The sequence below is a fragment of the Myxine glutinosa genome, chromosome 6 (genome assembly GCF_964187855.1).
Source record: "Myxine glutinosa chromosome 6, kmMyxGlut1.1, whole genome shotgun sequence".
Taxonomy (NCBI): domain Eukaryota; kingdom Metazoa; phylum Chordata; class Myxini; order Myxiniformes; family Myxinidae; genus Myxine; species Myxine glutinosa.
This window is the reverse complement of record NC_136266.1, coordinates 184,965,475-184,987,072: the sequence shown is the minus strand read 5'-3', so window position 1 is coordinate 184,987,072 and position 21,598 is coordinate 184,965,475. Positions and strand designations below refer to the sequence as shown.

At 44.3% G+C, this 21,598-nt stretch overlaps 1 protein-coding gene across 1 annotated transcript in view; it reads left to right on the top strand.

The window, feature by feature from the left end:
• The window catches only part of LOC137429031 (prolyl 3-hydroxylase 1), a 111,728-nt gene extending 95,047 nt beyond the window's left edge, over positions 1-16,681 (top strand). Inside the window, exons 13-15 of the mRNA XM_078780987.1 lie at positions 9,909-9,984; positions 11,408-11,548; positions 15,532-16,681. Of these exons, the coding sequence (XP_078637113.1) occupies positions 9,909-9,984; positions 11,408-11,548; positions 15,532-15,633 (319 nt within the window). The 3' untranslated portion in view covers positions 15,634-16,681. The remainder of the gene's footprint in view (positions 1-9,908; positions 9,985-11,407; positions 11,549-15,531) is intronic.
• Positions 16,682-21,598: the final 4,917 nt, after the last annotated feature.

The window sequence follows — 21,598 nt, the reverse complement described above, 5'->3', positions numbered from 1 at the left end:
CTTGACACCATTGTGGAGGAAACCGATGAACAGATCAATGATGAGGTTGCGGTTGATGCTGCGCTTGAGGATCAATCAGTGATGACAGCCAAAGTGCCAGCCAGTGAAAGTGAATTGTCAAGTAATGATCAGGTGGTCTTTATGGAGGTTGGGGAAACAAACAATGCAGTCACTCAGTTTGTTGGAGACAATATAGATTTAAACATTGTCTCTATTCATGGAAACACTCCCTTTCACTCAATGGGTTGGATCGAAGTCACCTCTCCGGCACCACCTTTGCCAGATCCACAGACAACAGCAGCTTTCCCCCGGGTGAAGTTGAAGGCACTCGACAAAGCTAAGATCCTGAGAGGAACTGAAGTAAAGATTATTCCATTTACGAACAGGAAACAGATAGGAACGAACGCGATCATGTTTCTCCCCCTCGCTGAGCTTTCCTCCTCCCTGGCTCATGATCAGCTACTCCTCACTCCAGGTGACACACTCTGGGCAGCGGGGTGGGTGATCAAAGCCAACGATCCTGAGTTCCCACACTCCAACTGGAATGGCTGGATGAAGAGAATCCATGCTAATGATGCAAAGCAGAGCACACAGATCGAGTTCCTCCCAGTTATTGAAGGAGACCCTAATGACCTCAACACCATCTTCACCACTCTGAAAGAGTGCATACGGCACGCTGGGGTCGCTATAGTGACCTTTGATCTTCCGATTTGGCTGAAGGCTGTGAATATAATAAAGCAGGCAAATCTACCCGTCATTCCAAGGTTGGGTGGTTTTCACCTGCTGAAGTCTTATCTTGGATCAATGGGTAACATCATGGAAGATTCTGGACTACTAGATGTGATCCAGTTGATCTATCCTGGAAGTACGACAGCCAACCACATCATGGATGGAGGATGTTTTGACAAGGCAATCCGTGTTCACCTCCTCATCGATGCAGCCATCTATCAACACATCATGAAACTTGCCTTCACTGAGGAGGAGCGTGGTGACATGAAGACCTTCATGGAGAAGGTGGCTGATGGGAAGATGGGAGCCAGACACTCAGACCCAGTAGTGCCAGTGTTTGAGCAAAGGTTTGAAGAAACCTTCAAACGACAACTGAGATTCTGGACTACTAGATGTGATCCAGCCTGTGGAGTCTGTAATGGCATTACATGCAGAAACTGCAGTCATGATGTTGTTGAGTCTGAAGAAGACATAGACAATGACTGTTGAAACTTCTGACATTGTGAATGAGAAATAACTCTTGAGTATTATATATGTATGTGAAATAAAAGCTACTTTGTGTGTAAATGTAAAAGTGAAAATATAAATGTTAACAATCAACTCAGAATCATGAAAAACCCTTATTTGACCCCTCATAAGTTACTTAAGGGCCGATTAAAAAAACTAAAAATTCTCGAAAATAATTTTTCGGTACCCGAATTCAACAGCTTTTTTTCTGGGTTTCCCACGGGAGTTGAACTTCAACATTTTAACACATGTTATTACACACCTTTACAAACATATTGGTGAAGAAATTTTTTGGTAACAATTTAGTTAACAGATTTGTGAAATATCTCATAAAATGCCCTTACTAACATTTCCTACATGACGTTTTGTCAATTTTCAATTTCTCAAAACCTCTTGGTATACAACATTTCTGGTTTTCTTACTTGGTGCCAAGACATAAAGATTGCTTGGTTTTCCAACCCTCGAGCAGCCCACGTACAGCTGGCCATGGGAAGTACCCGGCATTGCCGGGCGGGGGAAGGGAGGGGAGGAGGAAGGGGAGGGGAGGGGAACGGGGGGGAGGGGAGGGGAGGAGAGGGTGGGGAGGGGGGAAGAGGGGGGGAGGGGAGAAGAGGGGGAGGGAAGAGGAGGGAGGAGGAGGGGGAGGGGGGAGGGCGAGGGGGGGAGGAGGAGAGGGGAGGTGGGAGGGGGAGGGGTGAGGGGAGGTGACTGGGGAGTGGAGGGGGAGTGGAGGGGGAGGGGGAGTGGGAGTGGAGGGGGAGGGGAGCGGAGGGGGGAGTGGAGGGGAAGGGGGAGGGGAGGGAGGGGGAGGAGGGGGGAGGGGGAGGGGGGAGGGAGGGGGAGGGAGGGGGGAGGGGGAGGGAGGGAGAGGGAGGGGGAGGGAGGGGGAGGGGGAGGGGGAGGGGAGGGGGAGGGGGAGGGGAGGGGAGGGGAGGGGGAGGGGAGTGGAGGGGGTAGGGGGGGCTTCACCCAGGTTGAATAAGAATAATACAAATATATGATGAAAAGAACATGTATATTTTAGAGCAATATCACAGTACATTTCCTACATGACGTTTTGTCAATTTTCAATTTCTCAAAACCTCTGGGTATACAACATTTCTGGTTTTCTTACTTGGTGCCAAGACATAAAGATTGCTTGGTTTTCCAACCCTCGAGCAGCCCACGTACAGCTGGCCATGGGAAGTACCCGGCATTGCCGGGCGGGGCAAGGGAGGGGAGGAGGAAGGGGAGGGGAGGGGAACGGGGGGGAGGGGAGGGGAACGGGGGGGAGGGGAGGAGAGGGGGGAGGGGAGAAGAGGGGGGAGGGGAGAAGAGGAGGGAGGGGGAGGAGAAGAGGAGGGAGGGGGAGGAGGAGAGGGGAGAAGAGGAGGGAGGGGGAGGAGGAGAGGGGAGGAGGGAGGGGGAGGAGGGGAGGGGGGAGGTGAGAGGGGAGGGGGAGGGGGAGTGGAGGGGGAGGGGGGAGGTGAGGGGGAGGGGAGGGGGAGGGGGTGAAGGGAGGTCAGGGGGGAGGAGAGGGAGAGGGGGGAGAGGGAGGGGGAGGGGTGAGGGGGGAGGGGGAGGGGGGAGTGGAGGGGAATGGGGGAGGGGGGAGGGGGAGGGGGAGGGGAGTGGGAGGGGGGAAGAGGGGGGAGGGGGGGCTTTGCCCGGGTTGAATAAGAATAATACAAATATATGATGAAAAGAACATGTATATTTTAGAGCAATATCACAGTATATTTCCTACATGGTGTTTTGTCAATTTTCAATTTCTCAAAACCTCTTGGTGTACAACATTTCTGGTTTTCTTACTTGGTGCCAAGACATAAAGATTGCTTGGTTTTCCAACCCTCGAGCAGCCCACGTCCAGCTGGCCATGGGAAGTACCCGGCATTGCCGGGCGGGGGAAGGGGGGGAGGAGGAAGGGGAGAGGTGGGGAACGGGGGGGGGAGGGGAGGGGAACGGGGGGTGAGGGGAGGGGAACGGGGGGTGAGGGGAGGGGAACGGGGAGGGGAGGGGAGGGGACTGGGGGGGGAGGGGAGGGGAACGGGGGGGGAGGGGAATGGGGGGAGGGGGAGGGGAGCGGAACGGGGGGAGGGGAGGGGAACGGGGGGAGGGGAGGGGGAGGGGAGGGGAACGGGGGGGAGGGGAGGGGAACGGGGGGGAGGGGAGGGGAACGGGGGGGAGGGGAGGAGAGGGTGGGGAGGGGAGAAGAGGGGGGAGGGGAGAAGAGGAGGGAGGGGAGAAGAGGAGGGAGGGGAGAAGAGGAGGGAGGGGAGGAGGAGAGGGGAGAAGAGGAGGGAGGGGGAGGAGGAGTTCTATCAGTTCGGCAGCGCCTCTTCTTCCTCCTACACCTTCGTCTCACTTCTTTCACTCAAAATGTACGAAATTCTGCTGCATGAAATTATGTAGAGGCCTCGTCGGGGGGATATAAGGTACATAAGGAAGGCGTTGTAACAGAAGTATCAAAATAAAAGTGGAAGCACATGAGGAAATGGGAGCTATTCTGGACCCACAGCCAAACCCGACAAACCATTGCAATACACCCCGAACGTCTAGCGCCGCCACAAACCACCATGGAATTGCAGGTGGCGCGGTTTTTTTAACCATTGATATTAAAATAAAACGTAGCCTATAACCACCAGGATTTTTATGCTGATTCCGAATCTTTGTCTAAAACTTTTCTCCGATGTGTAGTTCTTGAGTTATAAGCGGACATCCAGACAGACACACATATACACACACATACACACAGACACTCCTCCTTTATATATAGAGATATATAAATTTAGATTTTTATATTTATGTATCCATATATATATATAAATTTAGATTTTTATATTTATGTATCCATATATATATATAAATTTAGATTTTTATATTTATGCATCCATATATATATAAATTTAGATTTTTTATATTTATGCATCCATATATATATAAATTTAGCTTTTATATTTATGTATCCATATATATATAAATTTAGGTTTTTATATTTATGTAATATATATATCAATTTAGATTTTTATATTTATGTATCCATATATATATATATATAAATTTAGATTTTTATATTTATGTATCCATATATATATATATATTTAGATTTTTATATTTATGTGTCCATATATATATATATATATATAAATTTATATTTTTATATTTATGTATCCATATATATATATATAAATTTAGATTTTTATATTTATGTATCCATATATATATATATATATATATATATATATATATATATATATATATATATATATATATATATATATATATATATATATATATATATATATATACAGTCGTGGCCAAAAATATTAGCACCCTTGCCCTTTTTTCAAATAATGCACCATTTCTTCCAGAAAATTGTTGAAATTAAAAAATCTTTTGATATCCACAAATATATTTCTTTGGTTTGCAGTGAAACAAAACAAAAAAAGCTGAAAAAATTACTAAATCTTAGCTTATTCCACACAGAAATTCTAAAATGGCCTGGGCAATATTATTGGCACCTTTTCGAAGTTGAAGACAAAATTAAATTTCAAGCAGGTGATTTTCCTTTACTTTGGAATTGAACTCACCTGTGGTGAGTTGCAGGTGCCTGCAATATAATAATCACTCATTCAACCAGTTTGAATGGAGAAAAGGAGTCATTCTGCTGTTTTGTGTCACTGTGTGTACCGCAATGAGCATGGAGAAAAGAAAGAAAACCAGGGAATTGTCTGAGGAGGTCAGACACAAGATTGTAGCCAATCATGGACAATCTCAAGGTGACAAATCCATCTCCAGAGACCTTAATGTTACTGTGTCCACCATACGCAATGTTATCAGGAAGTTTAAGGCCTATGGCACTGTAGCGGATCTCCCTGGACGTGGCCGCAAGAGAAAACTTGATCGAAGATTGCAGCGAAGGATTGTTCGAATGGTGGAGAAAGCACCTCAATCAACTGCCAAACAGATTCAAGCTGACCTTCAGACACAAGGTACAACGGTGTCAACTCACACCATCTGTCACCAACTTAATGAAAGGGGGTTCTATGGTAGGAGACCCAGGAGGACCCCACTGCTGAGAAAGCCGGAATGGAGTTTTCCAAAACACACCTGAACCAGCCAAAATCCTTCTGGGAGAATGTCCTGTGGACAGATGAGACCAAATTAGAGTTTTTTGGGAAAGCACATCATCTCTATGTTTACAAAAAACAAAATGAAGCCTTCAAAGAAAAGAATACCTTCCCTATAGTCAAACATGGAGGAGGTTCAGTGATGTTTTGGGGTTGCTGTGCTATTTCTGACACTGGGTATCTTGAATGTGTGCATGGCATCATGAAATCAGGAGATTACCAAGGCATTTTGGAGCGCAATGTTTAACCCAGTGTCAGAAAGCTGGGTGTCCGTCGTAGGCCATGGGTCTTGCAGCAGGACAATGATCCCAAACACACTTCAAAGAGCACCAGGAATGGTTCAAGAGAAAACGCTGGACTGTTCTGAAGTGGCCAACAATGATTCAAGATCTAAATCCCATTGAACACCTGCGGGGAGATCTGAAAACAGCAGTTGGGAGAAGTTACCCTTCAAATCTGGGAGAACTGGAGCAGTTTGCACAAGAAGAGTGGGCCAAACTGCCAGTAGAGAAGTGTAGGAAGCTCATTCATGGCTATAGGAAGCGCTTCACTTTAGTTATTTTGTCAAAAGTCTGTGCTACGAAATATTAAGTCGACGGTGTCAATAATTTTGTCAATGCCATTTCTTTTTATTTTCTGATTTAAAAGGACATATTAAGTTCTGAATCAAAATCAAAGGTTCTGTAATATTAACGGTGAAATAAAGAATTGTGGAGACCAAATACTTTTGTCAATTTAAACTTATTTTTAGAGAAAATTGGGAGTTATTTGAAAAACGTGCAAAGGTGCCAATATTTTTGGCCACGACTGTATATATATTTATATATATATTTATTTATATTTTTATTTATTTATATATGTATAAATACATACACATATGTAACTGCAGGTAAATAAGTTTTTATTGCATACAAAGTCGAGGTTCATGGAAGAGCTAGAACACATAATGAAGTAGAAGGCATCTGAAAATGCAAATCCTGTCTGCGTCCGTTTGTATATGAGAGTGAGGAAGTTTGTAAGCCATGAGAACAAGTGGCCTTTGATGCCAAAGCCCATAGGCAAAGAGTTTTGAGATCAAGGCGGTGCGCCAGACTCTGCGATAAATGTTCAAGATATGTCTCGAGAGACGGACACCATTTCATGTCTGAGATTGAGAGCTACCATACTTTGTTGGGGGAGCGGAAGTAGCATGATCAGTCTGTCGTGACCGGGTCTGAATCCAAACCATTGATCTGAGATCAGGCCATTAGAGAAAAGAAAGGATTTGATGTGAGCTGTGATGATGGATTACCTGTCTTTGATTATAATTGTAAGCAAGCTAATAGGACTGCAGTAAAGAAGATGTGTTTCTGCACCATGTTTTTGTGTTCCAGTGATGTTGGTTGCCTCCCAAGTAGATGGAGGATGACCTAGAGAAAATGATAGGATGAGCAGTGCAGAGAAAGGGGATATGCAAGACCAGTCAAGCAGGTTTTTAGGATGCGTGCACTGATGCCCTCTGTGCCTGTTGCACATTCAGAGTCGAAGGTGGCCAGAAACTTGTCCACCTTCTCAGTTTCCAGTAGCAGTTGAGTACTAGAGGGTAGGGGATTTGGTATGTGGGATTTGGAAGCAAACACATGATTGAGTCATTCGGCCTTCTCAAGAGCGGAATCGGCTGTGGTGCCATTTGAAGTGAGGGAATGGATGGAATTGGAGCATACACTGGATAACGATTTGGCAAGGTGCCAAGGGTTGAAATTTCAGCCTCGAGGTTGGCCAGATGTTGTTTTCTTGCTCTTCGAGTGGACATTCACAATTGTGGGCTTTGTGGAATGGTCTCATGTTGCCTTGGTTGGATTTGTCTTCCAGGAAGAGAAGGAAATTTGTTTCTGGCAACAGCCCCATCACTGGATTCTGTGTACCAGGAGAGAGAAATCGGTATGATAAGTAAAGATGAGATGGGATGGATCTGTGCATGAGAGAGAGCAGTTGTCTGTGTAAGAATTCCAAGGTTTATTTGATATCAGGGACAATACATACAGCAGACCATTCTTGAAGTAAGGTGGCACTTTGCAGTCCTTGCCAGTCAGCGTGAGTGAACTGCCAGACTCTTTGGCACAGATGAAGGTCTCTGACAATAGCCAGAGAGATGTTCACTCTCACAAGTACAACAGCAGATGAACCAATTGGAGCAGTGGAGGAACAGGAGATGTTGGCTGGAAAATTGGTCATTGTCAAGTTCAGAAGGGAGGATTTCCCATTGCCAGAAATCCGGGTCACAAAGTTCACAGATTGGGGCAGGCCCATGGAGTCACAGAAGTCCTTTGAAGCAATTCCGTGACTGGTCGAAGAGGTCTCCACAACGCGCCAATGAGCATGGTAACAGTTGAAATCGCCACATCGGAAAAGAGAGAGAGTTGGAATGGGTGATTATAAATTGTTCCATGTTAGCAGAGATAGAGAGAGAAGGAGAGGGAATGGGAGAGAAATGTAAATGGATTCATCACTATTAGGAGGAGAGACAAGCACACAGACAGATAGGGGGTAGTTATGGAGGGGAATGCACAGCAAAAGGTACCCCTCGGGGGGTTTGGAGTGGTGAGAGCAGTACATGGACAGTGAGAAATTAAGTTATTGATGTAAACTGTAACTTTGCCACAAGGACGGAGTTCAGAACTGTCAAACCTGATGAAACAAGACACAGGGAGAGACACAGAGGGATCGGGAACATGCTGTGGGGTGGAGGATTCTGTTAAACAGATAATGTCTGGCAGACTGGATCGTGAGATATGTCAGATTGGAGCGGAACACTCAGATGTTGGAGGTCCATACAGTTAGGTAAGGAAGGAGGGGCTGTTGGCATGCAGATGTAGCAATGTGGAGAGGGTGTAGGGGAGCACGAAGAGGGGGATTACGAGGGGTGCGTCGGGAAGCAAAGAGGTGGTGGGCCTGGCGTGGAGACATGAGGGGGGGGGCACAAAATGGGGACACAGAGCAGGGTTGGGGCAGATGGACCCAGAGCAGGTGTGTGGAAACCTGTATCATGTGTGGGGGACCTGAAGTGGGTGTGGGGAAATCCCGGTGTAAAGGATGTGGAGGGGTTTACCGCTGAAATCGCACACTCATTGCAAAACGGGTTTGTTTGGAGGATTCCAAGGGCATATAAACGAAGACTGACATCAGGATTGGAATGGTGAGAAGAACGATTAGGGGCAAGAAGAGAGACAGCACTGAATGAAAGTTATGGGAGATGGTGCAAAAGTTTGTGAGTGAACCAGGAATGAAACATAAAGGAAGGGAAGAAGAAGTAGTATGGGAGGACATGTGGATATTAGAGTGGAGGAAAAAGAAGCATTTTAAAATTTTCATTTAAAGGATTTCAAATGACATGTGGAACTTGATTATTGTATCTCTCACCCATAAAGGCTGCTGCGTCCAATTACTTCCTCTAACTAACCACAACGTTTTTGCAACCAGGATCACAAATAGTGTAAAATAATCTTTGTTATATATATATATATATGTGTTATGTTATATATGAAATGCCTGTTGTGTATATATATATATCAGTCACTATGCGACCTTCATATCATCAGTGGAGAACCGCCAGCAAGGTGTCCCATACAGCTGCTGCTGCACCTTGCTGGGAGCGATAAGCACCGCCTGCAACACGGTAACGTTATCTCTGGTATCCACTCATCATATGGAGTCGACCTGGTTGCGGTTGGGAGTTACTAATAATGGTATCTGTAATCTGGTTCTCCAACCTCATGAGCGAACGTCATGACGTCATCGCCATGCACGTCCGCCTTGCCTGCAAAGTTCCAGAGGAACCATCTAGCAGTGCGTCATTACGGATTATAAATTCAGATACTGTCACAAGTGCATGCAAAACTCACAGTTACCGACCTGGTTTCGCCCTTGTTGGGGCTTCATCAGGGCAACGCAGTGCGGCTTCCATACACTTGTAACTCTGTGAACCTTTCGGTTTTTATATCAGTCACTATGCGACCTTCATATCATCAGTGGAGAACCGCCAGTTTATAATCCGTAATGACGCACTGCTAGATGGTTCCTCTGGAGCGTTGCAGGCAATGCGGACATGCATGGCGATGACGTCATGTTGTCCGCTCATTAGGTTGGAGAACCAGATTACAGATACCATATATATATATATTTGGTAAAAGATTGGGGTGGTTGGTATTATACATTTTTACAGAAAGAAAGGTGCTTCCAGCCAGAAAGTCAAACCAGACAACCAGAACATTGTTTGAGGCTGACATAATCACAGTGATATTCAAAAGAAACCTACACCGACAAAAAAAACTGCGACGAATGGTCCACAAAAGATCACGAAAGCCTTTGGGCCTGTCGTTCTCCTCTTTGTCTTTGCCATGACACTGCCCACGGCCTGTCAAAGCCTGAATGAGAAGTGCTTACCCCAAACCATCCTGTGAGCTTACTCGGAGCGCTGCTTGCACTAAAAAAAACATGGCAATATGAACGTCCGAGCTATTCGAGCATCATAATCATTTTTAACCGCACCCTATCATGTTGATTCCACCTGTTATCCCCACCTAGTGGCATTCTCTACCTGGGTGATGAATTTGAGGGAGGAAATTTCATCTTCACAGAAACAGATGCCACGACGGTGACGGTGAGTGCGAGTGGGGTCTAGTCGCAGGTGAGGGTTCTCGATGAAAGCTTGGGATGATTTCAGTTTTATTTTGCGACAGTTTCCAAAGCCATTAATGTTTCCGTCCTTGTGTTTTGTTTGTCCTGTACAGCAGGTATGTCCGCTCCATTACATTTCCAACGATTTGTCTTCATTTTGTCCTTTTACCTTTTTTGTTTTGTCAATGTCACTTTCCTTATCTGTAGAAGAACCTCTTGTTTGATTGATTGCTCCTGTTCGGGGATGAACATTTCTCTCTCTCTCTCTCTCTCTGATGTTCTAATTATTCACAAAAACCATGTGCTTTTGGGAGGTGCCCATGGTGTTCACCTGTAAAAATAATCCTCTTTTCTCAACTCTGATCAAACTAGAACGGCACTCGGTGGAGCTCATAACAGTTTACGTTTTGTATCCACTGATCGGCTGGATGTGGATTTTCGGACCTGAACCAAAATATCATCACCTTGTTCTTGTCGCTTAAACACCTCATCCACCAACTTTTGTCATAACTCATCCAGAACTTTTTTTATATCCTGCTATGTCGTTTTTGACACAATCACTGAATGGTGAAGAATCATTAAAAAAAAAAATTTATTCTCCGATCTGATTCCGGATTCGAATCTTCACCGAAATTGAATCAATTATTTATTGTCACACACCCAGACTTTTTTGAAATACCAACTTCTTTCCTGGAAGTTAGGGTTGGGGTTGTTAGGGTTAGGGTTAGGGTTAGGGATGGTCATGTGTTGAGGAAGGATGAAAGTGACTGGTTGAGAAGAGTGATGGAAATGAATGTAGAAGGGAGTAGAGGACGGGGAAGACCGAGAAAGACTTGGCCAAAGATGGTGGAAGAAGAAATGCGGGCAAGGGGGTTAACAAGGGGAGATGCAGAAAATAGGGCAAAATGGAGAAGATTGTCATGGGGACCGCAAGGCTAACCCCCGCTCTAGCAGGGAAAATGGCCTTAAAATGCCTGTTGTTGTTGTTTGTTGTGCACACCCAACGAATCCACCAAATTTCGTCCGAATTCGTCCACAACTTTTTGAAACATCCTGTTCATAGACAAACAGACAGTGGTGAAAACCACCTCCATCCACCTAGGGTGGCAGAGGTAATAAAGGTGGCATGTCCATAACTGAATGTTCATATATTGTTTTGTTGTACCTTTCAGGAGTGTTCCTTCATTTCATCCAAAACAGAATCCCCATCTCAGTCGTATTGGGAGCCTCTCTATATTTCAATAGCACATTGTAATCTACAGCAATGATTGTGTGAGATTGCAACTTATTGAGGAAACATAATGACTTGGAAGTGTCATTGATCCCTTAAATTGTATTTCAAATTCTATCTCCTAGGGTGCTGTCGTTTCAATTTCTCCCTTGCCCCACCTGCATTACCCCGCCAGGCGGAGGTGAGGCCGAAGTGCGGTCGCCTTGTCGCGTTCTCCTCCGGAGAGGAGAATCCTCATGGTGTGCGAGCGGTCACGCACGGCCGTCGCTGCGCTGTGGCACTATGGTTCACATTTGATGTCACCAGTAAAGAAAAGGTAAACTTCAATTACATTATTAATTTAATCCCCAATCTCCATTTAAATGGTGAAGAATCACTTAAAATTTGAAATATTTTCTCGTATGCGGATCCAGATCTTCACCAAAATCGAATCAATTCGTCCTTGTCACACACACAACCTGTCCACCAAATTTTGGCGGAAGCTGTCCATAACTTTTTGAGATGTCCCACAGACAAACAAACAAGAACATGTCATTCAGAGCACGATACTTGAAAGATCCAACCCTACCCAAAATAAAACGTTGCCATGGTTACATCAAATTGTCCATTTCATTAAGATTATAATTGACGATCTTAATCAAAGCTCGGCTCGACCGGATGAAAATTGATGATATTAGAAGTTTGAATTTGAGTTGACCTTTGACCTCAAAAATAGTTGGTTTCTAAATTCAGTGATGCATGATGTAATTGCTGTTTAATGTTTAAAGTCAATCGGATGAAAATTTATGATTTTTCAGATGAAAAATTGATGATTTTAGGAATTTGACCTTGAGTTGTCCTTTGACCTTTTGACCTTAAAATAGTTTTCCCAATTCAGTGCGGTAATATGCAATTGCTGTTTAATTTTCAAGTCAATCGGATGAAAATTTATGATTTTAGAAATTTGACCTCCAGATGACCTTTGACCTCAAAATCAATTTGCTTCTCGATTGTGACGACCTCTACAACTTGGTGAAGTTTCATGTCGATCGGTTTAGAATTGTGACCTGTAGGCGAGTGACAAACACACAGACAGACAGACAAACAAACACACAGACAGACAGACAAACAAACAGACAAACAAATGCAACCGACCAAAATACTTGAAAAATCTTCGATTTTGCAAGTAACAAACAGACAGACAGACAAGGGTGAAAATGTAACCTCCGTCTCCCTTCGGTGGCGAACGTCATTATAGCAACTAGCAAAAAAGGAAGCCGTTTTATTATTTCACTGGTTGAAAGAGCTCGAAATGTGGGGTTATGTATTTCTTAACAGGAAAAAAAAAATCGGGAGTGATTGAGGCTTATACCCCAGTAAATGCTTGGCAAGGTATCTCGAAGGAAGATCCCAAGAGTTTGGTGATGTTGATGGGTCATGGGGTCGATGTAGTTATTGTATGCAAGGGATATACAACCAAATACGAACTATTATACTACTTTAACTTACTTTAAGGTAATTTGTTCCAATACTTATGCTTACCTAAAATGGGGGAACTGAACATAAAAAGTGGTATTGTTCTGCTTTTGTTAAAACATAAACATATAAGGTTTTACTTTAACATTTTTAAAACTAACATAACATATAACATTTTACTTTAAGGTAAAACATATACACATAAATACCAATTCATAAAAGCTGACCTTTTGTACTCTTACCTCATATTCATCTTTTCATCTCAAATCCAAATTTCTTCAGTATAGAGCAATAATAACAAATTTGACTTCACTGTTCCAATTATTATGGAAAGCATACACCTGTTGGTGAAGAATCCCTATTGGCCTGAGGAAGCCTGCTGTGAAGCGGGTGAAACGTCAACTGAGACCGGGTCTGCTCTTGCTTATTTGCTCAAATTTGCCAAGTAGATCTTTTATACTTTGTGGTTGGAAGTGCCTCCTTTCTTATTTAAAAAAATAAAATAAAAAATAAAAAATAAAAACAAGTACACATACATTCAAAGTACACCGCCCCTATGCCAAATAATTAAATATCCTCCAGCGCGGCATTGCCGGGGCGCCTCTGGCGCCTGGCATACTGCCGTGCGGCTCATATAGACTGTATTTGGTGGGAGAGGTGTACAATAATTGATTGATGAATTGCATAATTAAAATCAATAAATGGTGATCATAAAATATTTTCTTATTCAATTGGCTAATAGCATAAGTAAACCACTCGTGCTTCATCCGAAGATGTGACTTTTTGAAAATTAATTAAATAAGTCATTAATAAAAAATGTAAATAATTAATTGATTATTCAATAAATGATTGATCGATTAATTGATTAATTAATAAATCAAAAATATTCTTTATAGCCAAATCACTTGGTCATTGTCATGTCCAAATATTAGCTTCCATGCTCTAAAGGTGCATGAGATATTGCCCAGATGAGAAAGAAAATAAATAAATGATTAATAATAAAAAAGAAAGAAATAATAATCATAAAATAATTAAATAATTTATCAATTGGCTAATAGAATACCTAAGCCACCACCGTTTCATCTGAATCTGTAACTTTTAAAAATAATAATTAGTGGTCATTAATCGAATAATTAAATAATTAATCGATTAATTGATTAATCAATAAAGCTAAAATAGCCTTTACAACCAAATCACTTGGTCATTGTCGTGTCCAAATTTCAGCTTCCTAGCTCAAAAGGTGCCTGAGATATCGCCCGGACAAACAAACAAACATCACCAGAGTGAAAACTGAGTAGTCCCTTTCAGCGTGCGTCATTGCCGAGCCCCCTTCGGTGCCCAGGCAATGGCGTCATGCAGCGCCTGGAGATGGCATAGGAAAGGAGAGGTGTACAAAAACAAAAAAACAAACAACCAGAGTGAAAACTGAGTACTCCCTTTCAGTGTGCGTCATTGCCGAGCCCCCTTCGGTGCCCGGGCAATGGCGTCATGCAGCGCCTGGAGATGGCATAGGAAAGGAGCGGTGTACAAAAACAAACAAACAAACAACCAGAGTGAAAACTGAGTACTCCCTTTCAGCGTGCGTCACTGCCGAGCCCCCTTCGGTGCCCGGGCAATGGCGTCATGCAGCGTCTGGAGATGGCATAGGAAAGGAGCGGTGTACAAAAACAAACAAACAAACAACCAGAGTGAAAACTGAGTACTCCCTTTCAGCATGCGTCATTGCCGAGCCCCCTTCTGTGCCCGGGCAATGGCGTCATGCAGCGCCTGGAGATGGCATAGGAAAGCAGCGGTGTACAAAAAAAATATATATTTTTTTTCTGTCTTTCGTTTTTTACACTATAAATATCGACTTGTGGCATTTAGTTTCAGTCTATGATAGACACAGAACCGTGTACTGCAAACAAGCATTGTGTTCACCACTACATTCCTACCCGCAGTATGAGTCAAGCAAACCTTGTTTATTTACCAATACTAGCCCACCCCTTGGAATCAATCCATGGACACATTTCTGGCTCATTGACTTTCATCAGCATGAAATGGATTTTCCCCAAGAGTTGAGTTGGCAAGTTTATTCTTAAATGCTAAATAATACATGTTCACTGCAATGGTGGCCATGGACTCTTACACCACGCCAGCATTACCTGCAAGGGTTCTGACCAATAGTGGGTACCTGCCACACATCCACCCTATTTAGGCTCCATTACCCAGTTTGTGAGTATCATTACAACGTTGTATCTATCTATAATTCCAGTAATCTCTGTACGTTTGTACGTTTGTACGTTTGTCTGTGACCGCTGTTTCTCGACAACCACGGGTCCGATATACTTTTAACTTGCCAGGTATATTGCTGGGGACCCGAGGATGTGCCTTTTCAAGGTTTCATATTAATCGGACAATTACTTACCGAGCTATGTCCAAAAAACGATTCAACCAATCAGAGAGCAGCGAACTATCGCGTGTGCCGAACGTGGCGGACACACTCTGCCTCGGATGGCACATTTGAGAGCGTATTCATTTATTTCACGTTTGCAAACTATGTTGGCGCTATGTTGGCGTTAAACTATGTTTTAAAACTAATAAAAACCCCGGGGGGATTGTCACTGTACTCGCAAGCCGTTCGCCGTTCGCTTTGGCGTTGCGAATGGACCAACACATTTCATGAACCAAACCATTTCATGTAAAGCGTTCGCCGTTCGCTTTGGCGTTGCGAATGGACCAAAACATTTCATGGACCAAACCATTTCATGTAAATAGAGGGGGGGATATAATTTTAGATATAGATATAGTACGGGCATGCCCTAGTAATTATAATCCTCTTATTTATCCTCATCCTGTTCGTAGGAGCGGGTCCAAGCTGATGCTTTGATGCGACAGCTCTTTTCTGAAGCAGATGAGCTGGGCCAGCTCAGTGACCCTTTGGTTTCAAATCGAGATGAACTTTGAACTCTAACCCCCTACTCCCTACCCCCACCGTCCTTCCACCTTCCCTCCTCCCTAAACCCCAACATCTCCGTTTCCAGACGAGTCTGACATCCATACCAACCAAACCATCACACTCCATCTTCACACAACAGTATCAACTGCACCATTTCTTATGTCAATTCCAACCTAAAATTCTACACACCTGTGTGTGATTATCATTTAAGTTAACTTTCTCATGTTGATTATCATTTAAGTTAACTTTCTCATGTTGATTATCATTTAAGTTAACGTTCTCATGTTGATTATCATTTAAGTTAACGTTCTCATGTTGATTATCATTTAAGTTAACGTTCTCATGTTGATTATCATTTAAGTTAACGTTCTCGTGTTGATTATCATTTAAGTTAACGTTCTCATGTTGATTATAATCATTTAAGTTAACGTTCTCATGTTGATTCTCATTTAAGTTAACGTTCTCATGTTGATTATCATTTAAGTTAACGTTCTCATGTTGATTATCATTTAAGTTAACGTTCTCATGTTGATTATCATTTAAGTTAACGTTCTCATGTTGATTATCATTTAAGTTAACGTTCTCATGTTGATTATCATTTAAGTTAACGTTCTCATGTTGATTATCATTTAAGTTAACGTTCTCATGTTGATTATCATTTAAGTTAACGTTCTCATGTTGATTATCATTTAAGTTAACGTTCTCATGTTGATTATCATTTAAGTTAACGTTCTCATGTTGATTATCATTTAAATTAATGTTCTCATGTGATCTGTTTTAAAGTTTACATGAAAGGATTTGAGGAGAAAACAAAACGACCCTTGAAAATTTTGTGCAGCAAAACTTAAGATTGTTTTGCCAACAAGTTTTAGATATTCATCGATAAATTCAGGTAACGTGCTGGTATGTTTCCACACAGGTAACCTCACGGTCTTTGTGTTACCAAATAAAAGGTCACATGTTCAGAGGAAACCTCATGGGAAGGTGTGTTATGTACATATTATTATTTTGTGAATCTATAAACACCTTTTTGAGAATAAAGAAAGAATCATCTTAGCTCAAGACTTTGTGTCAATGTCCTCTGGCTGCTTCTTGCTCTACCTGTTGGGGTTAAAGTTCAAGAAATGAGACGATTACATCCATTTGCTCACAAACGTCACAATATCATAAAACTGGCACTTCCTTGTTTTTTTCTAACCCACAGGTAAATGAATGTAGTTCCTACAAACCAAACTTAGTCGCAATGGCGTGTATGTTTGGAACCTGCTCCCAAGTGAACGTGCATCCATGACAGGTAGGAGTTCTCTCGTTAGTTGTATCGTCAGTAAATGTGCTCTGCCAGGCCCCCAGGTGAACGCACATCCATGACAGGTAGGAGTTCCCTCGTCAGTTAACCCCAGCTAATACAACTCCGTTGGGCCAACGTTGGCATTTGGTCGCAAGTGGATTGTTGACGTCTGGGTGATGTTGTTTGTTGTTTTTTTTTTTTTTTTTTTTTTTTTTTTGTATACAAGATCGAGGCTCGTGAAAGAGCGAACATTAATCACACAGAAAGACAAACCGACACATAAAACATACAACATCGGGAGCGGTAGACAAGATGGGGAGAGAGGGGGAACGACACAAAACACAACATTTGAGAGCAGGGACCGAGAGACATGGAGACATCGAGAGATCTGAGAGAGGGCGAGGGCTTTGGGGGGGGGGCATGGGATGGGGGCGGTGGGAGAGGTATAAAACATATGGACACTGCCAGGACTTCCAGGAAAGAAGTTGGAATTTCAAACAAGGTGGATCTGGGGTGAATTAGCGGGGGTAGAAAAGATCAAGGTTTTGGATGGGGGAAGATAAGAGATGGTGGTGAACAGCTGTTTTAAAGACCTGGAGGGAGGAGTGGGATTGAAGGGAGTGAGGGAGTTTGTTCCAGAGGCGGGAGAAAAGAGGAATGAAAGAGTGAAGGTGAGCAGAGAGCCGAGATTTCGGCAGTTTAACCATCAGAGGGTTGCTGGCAGATCTTGTGCGACCTGTAGGAATATTTGGGGGACAGAGCACAGAGAGAGCTGGGGGTGCAAGGCCGGAGAGGAGTCGGTAGAAGACAGAAAGACCACCTACCTGCCTGCGGTGAATGAGTGAAAGGCCCTCAGAGATAGCTTCATCGCGGGAAATTCCCATAATTCTGAAAGCTTTGGTTTCAACAGCGTGAAGCCGGCTAGGTGTGAGGCAGGAGCACCGGCCCATAGGGGAGAACAGTATTCCATTGAGCTGCGGATGAAAGCCTTGTATGTGGTGAGGAGCTCAGGTGTGCCGAGGAAAGACTTCGCACGACGGAGGATGCCCAGTCGGCGACTGGCTTTGGAGGCCAGCTTGGAAATGTGGTTTTCCCAAGAAAGATCATGGCAGATAGTGAGACCCAAAATCTTGAGCGACAGAACTTCTTGGAGAGGATTGTTGAGAAAGTAGATGGGAGGGTTGTCCAGTCGATCTTTTCGGAGAGACATAGTAAGAGTGTGAGATTTGTCAGGATTGAAAGACATGTTCCACTTGTTTGACCAGTCTGTGATTTTGTCCAGGTCTTCAGAGAGTGAGGAGGCAGCAGACTGCCGATCTGAGGGAAGAGGAATGGAGCAGCAGAGAGTGGAGTCATCAGCAAAGAGATAGAGAGGATTTTCGAGAGAGTCAGAGAGATCATTGATGAAGACCAGAAAAAGCACGGGGCCCAGAACACTGCCTTGGGGAACTCCAGCCTGAACAGGAAGAGGAGATGAGAGAAACCCATTCAGGGCCACACGTTGACGACGACTAGAGAGGAAGTCCGCCAGCCATGCGTGGAGATTTCCATGGATACCAAAGGAGGAGAGTTTGGTGAGCAGAGCGGGGTGCCAGACCGTGTCGAAGGCACGTGATATGTCGAGGAAGACAGCTCTAATTTCCTGTTTGGCATTGAGGACCTCCATCCATTGTTGAGACAGCAGAAGCAGCATGTCCAGAGTAGAGTGACCTGGTCTGAAACCAAATTGATGATCAGAGATCAAGCCATTGGAGAAGAGGAAAGATTTCATATCCGAAGCAATGATGGATTCCATGACTTTGCTGATAATTGGGAGAAGGCTGATTGGTCTGTAGTTGCTAGGATCTGTTTTTGCACCTTTTTTGTGCAAAGCGGTGATGTTGGCTGATTTCCAAGCAGATGGCAGTTTACCTTGAGCAAAAGAGAGGGTGAAGAGAACAGAGAGAGGGTGAGATAGAGCAGCAGAGCAGGATTTTAGGACCCGTGGGCTGATGCCGTCGGGTCCAGTTGCAGAATCAGAGTCGAGGGTTGACAGAAACTTTTCCACCTTGTCAGGAGGAAAGGACACGGAGTCCAGGAGCAGCAGGGTACGACTGGGTATGGTGGGTACAGAGAGGGATGGGTTTGGGACACAAGATTTAGAGGCAAACACAGAGTTGAGGCATTCAGCTTTTTCACGTGCGGAGTCAGCTGTGTAGCCGTTTGAGGTAAGGGAGGGGATGGAGGGGGAACAAACACCAGAAACGGATTTGACCAGACGCCACCAGGATTTGGAAGAGGGAGACAGATAAGAGAGTTCGGTCTTGAGAACGGAGAGATATTGTTTCCTGGCTCTCCTGAGGGTGGACACACACTTGTTTCGGGCTTTGTGAAAGGAAATGAGATTTCCTTCCGTTGGATTTGCTTTCCAGGAGACGAAGGCAAGTTGTTTCTGGGCAACAGCCTCACCACAAGATTCCGTGTACCATGGACGGGAGGAAGGGTATGACAACTGAAGACGGGATGGGATAAATCTGTGCATGAGAGAGAGCAATTTACTTTGGAAGAATTCCCAGGATGAGTTGATGTCAGAGGTGGTAGAGATGGGAGACCAGTCCAGATGATTGATGGCTGCTTGAAGACCGTGCCAGTTGGCCTGAGTGAAATGCCAGACTCGTCGACGCTGAGCAGGCTCCCTGAGGATGGTCAGAGAGATGTCCACTTTAACAAGGACATGATCAGATGATCCGATCGGAGCAGAAGAAGAGCAGCAGACATTTTCAGGGAAGTTAGTCATAACCAAGTCCAGAAGAGAAGATGTTCCGTTGACTGAGATCCGGGTCGGGAAATTGACAGATTGTGTCAGTCCCAGTGAGTCGCAGAAGTCCTTTGCTGAGGAGCCATGGCTGGTGAGAGAGGTACCCACACCCAGCCAACTGGCATGATGACAGTTGAAATCACCACATATGAGGAAGAGAGAGTTGGGATGAGTAGATAGAAGTTGGTCCATATCATCAGACAGCGAGATGTAGATGGAGTCATCACTGTTTGGTGGACGGTACAACACACATATGAACAAGAGGTGGGAGCGAAGGGGAAGCCGTAGCCAGAGGTATTCCTGGGGGTGAGGTGGAGAGAGTGCAGTGCAGGGCGAGTGAGGAAGAGAGTTTTTGATAAAGATAGCAACCCCGCCTCCAGGACGAGGCTCAGGTCTATCATACCGGAGGAGGGAGTAGCCCGGGAGAGATACTATGGAATCAGAGACATCATAAAGGAGGAAAGTTTCTGTTAAGCAGATCACGTCTGGTTTGACAGAAGCAACCTGTATGGAGAGATCAGTTAAGTTTGAACGAAGGCCCCGGATGTTTGAGGTCCATACCGTTAATGAAGAGGAAGGGGGAGCATCAGATACAGAACAGGGGGGAGGAGGGGTAGGGTAAGATGTGGAAGAGGTGGAAGAGGTAGGGAGAGCTGTTGAAGGTGTGTCAGAGATTTCAGAATAGCTCGGAGAAAGGGAAGGATGGGGCGGACAAAAGGTTTGATGGTGATTGGGTGAGCCACAATGAGGTGTTATTTGAGGAGGGGGAAGAGCGAGGCAGAAGGTTGGGGGAGATGGAGGTGAGAGTTTGAAGGGGGAAGAAGCGGGGAGGACGCTTTGAGGAGGGGGAGTGAGAGGGGGGAAATTGAGAAGCAATGAGGGTGGGGAGATTTGAAGGGGAGGGGTGAAGGGGGAGTTTGGGAGGGAAGGGACAAGGGGAGGGATTTGAAAGGGATGGGATATGGGGGAGATTTGGAGGGGAGGGGTGAGGCAGGAGTCTAGGAGGGGAGGGGCGAGGGGGCGTCTTGGCGGGGAGGGGTGAGGGGGTAGTTTAGGAGGGAGGGGGCAAGGGGGGAGATTTGAAAGGGATGGGTGATGGGGAAGATTTGGAGGGGAGGGGTGATGGGGAAGATTTGGAGGGGAGGGGTTATGGGGAAGATTTGGAGGGGAGGGGTGAGATTGGATTTTTGAAAGTGTACGATTTATGGGAAACGAACATTTATTGCAAAATGAGTTTCTTGTGACCTTCGAGTTAAAAATACGTTTAAGGACGCTGGATGGAGGATGGAGTGCAGGAGAGTTTAGGGAATGTAGAAAAAAGGCACTATAGGAGATGGATATTTTTTTTGGGATGAATTGATTTGGTGAGCAAGTCGAAAGCAGCCTTTTAAAGAAGAAGAAGAAAAAGGTGTTATAAAATATGACGGAATACATAACTTGAGGGGAAAGTGTAAACATTGAAGGTTAATGAGTGAAAACTATCTGGGGAAATGGGGGAGAAACACGTGGTCGAAGAACGAACGAACGAATACGAACGAATAAGAATGAAAAAACGAATGAGAACAGAGAAGGAAATGTTTTTTTTGTTTGTTTTTTTTTTTTTTTTGAGTTGAGATTTACACAAGGAAGTAGGCTATGGGTGAAAAGACTGGGAATACAGAGAACGAAAGTTATTGGATCACAAACGACGGACCGCTGAGAGAAAAACAAAGCCTCAAGGTTGTACAGTGCACACTGTACAAGGCCTCAAGACACGACACGAATTAACACGATTTTCAATACAGGTATGAAAGATTTGCACCGAAAAATCTTCGTCGGGACACAATATACGTACAACACCATAAATAAATACAGTTTTAACGAAAATACAAATGGGAACAATCACTTA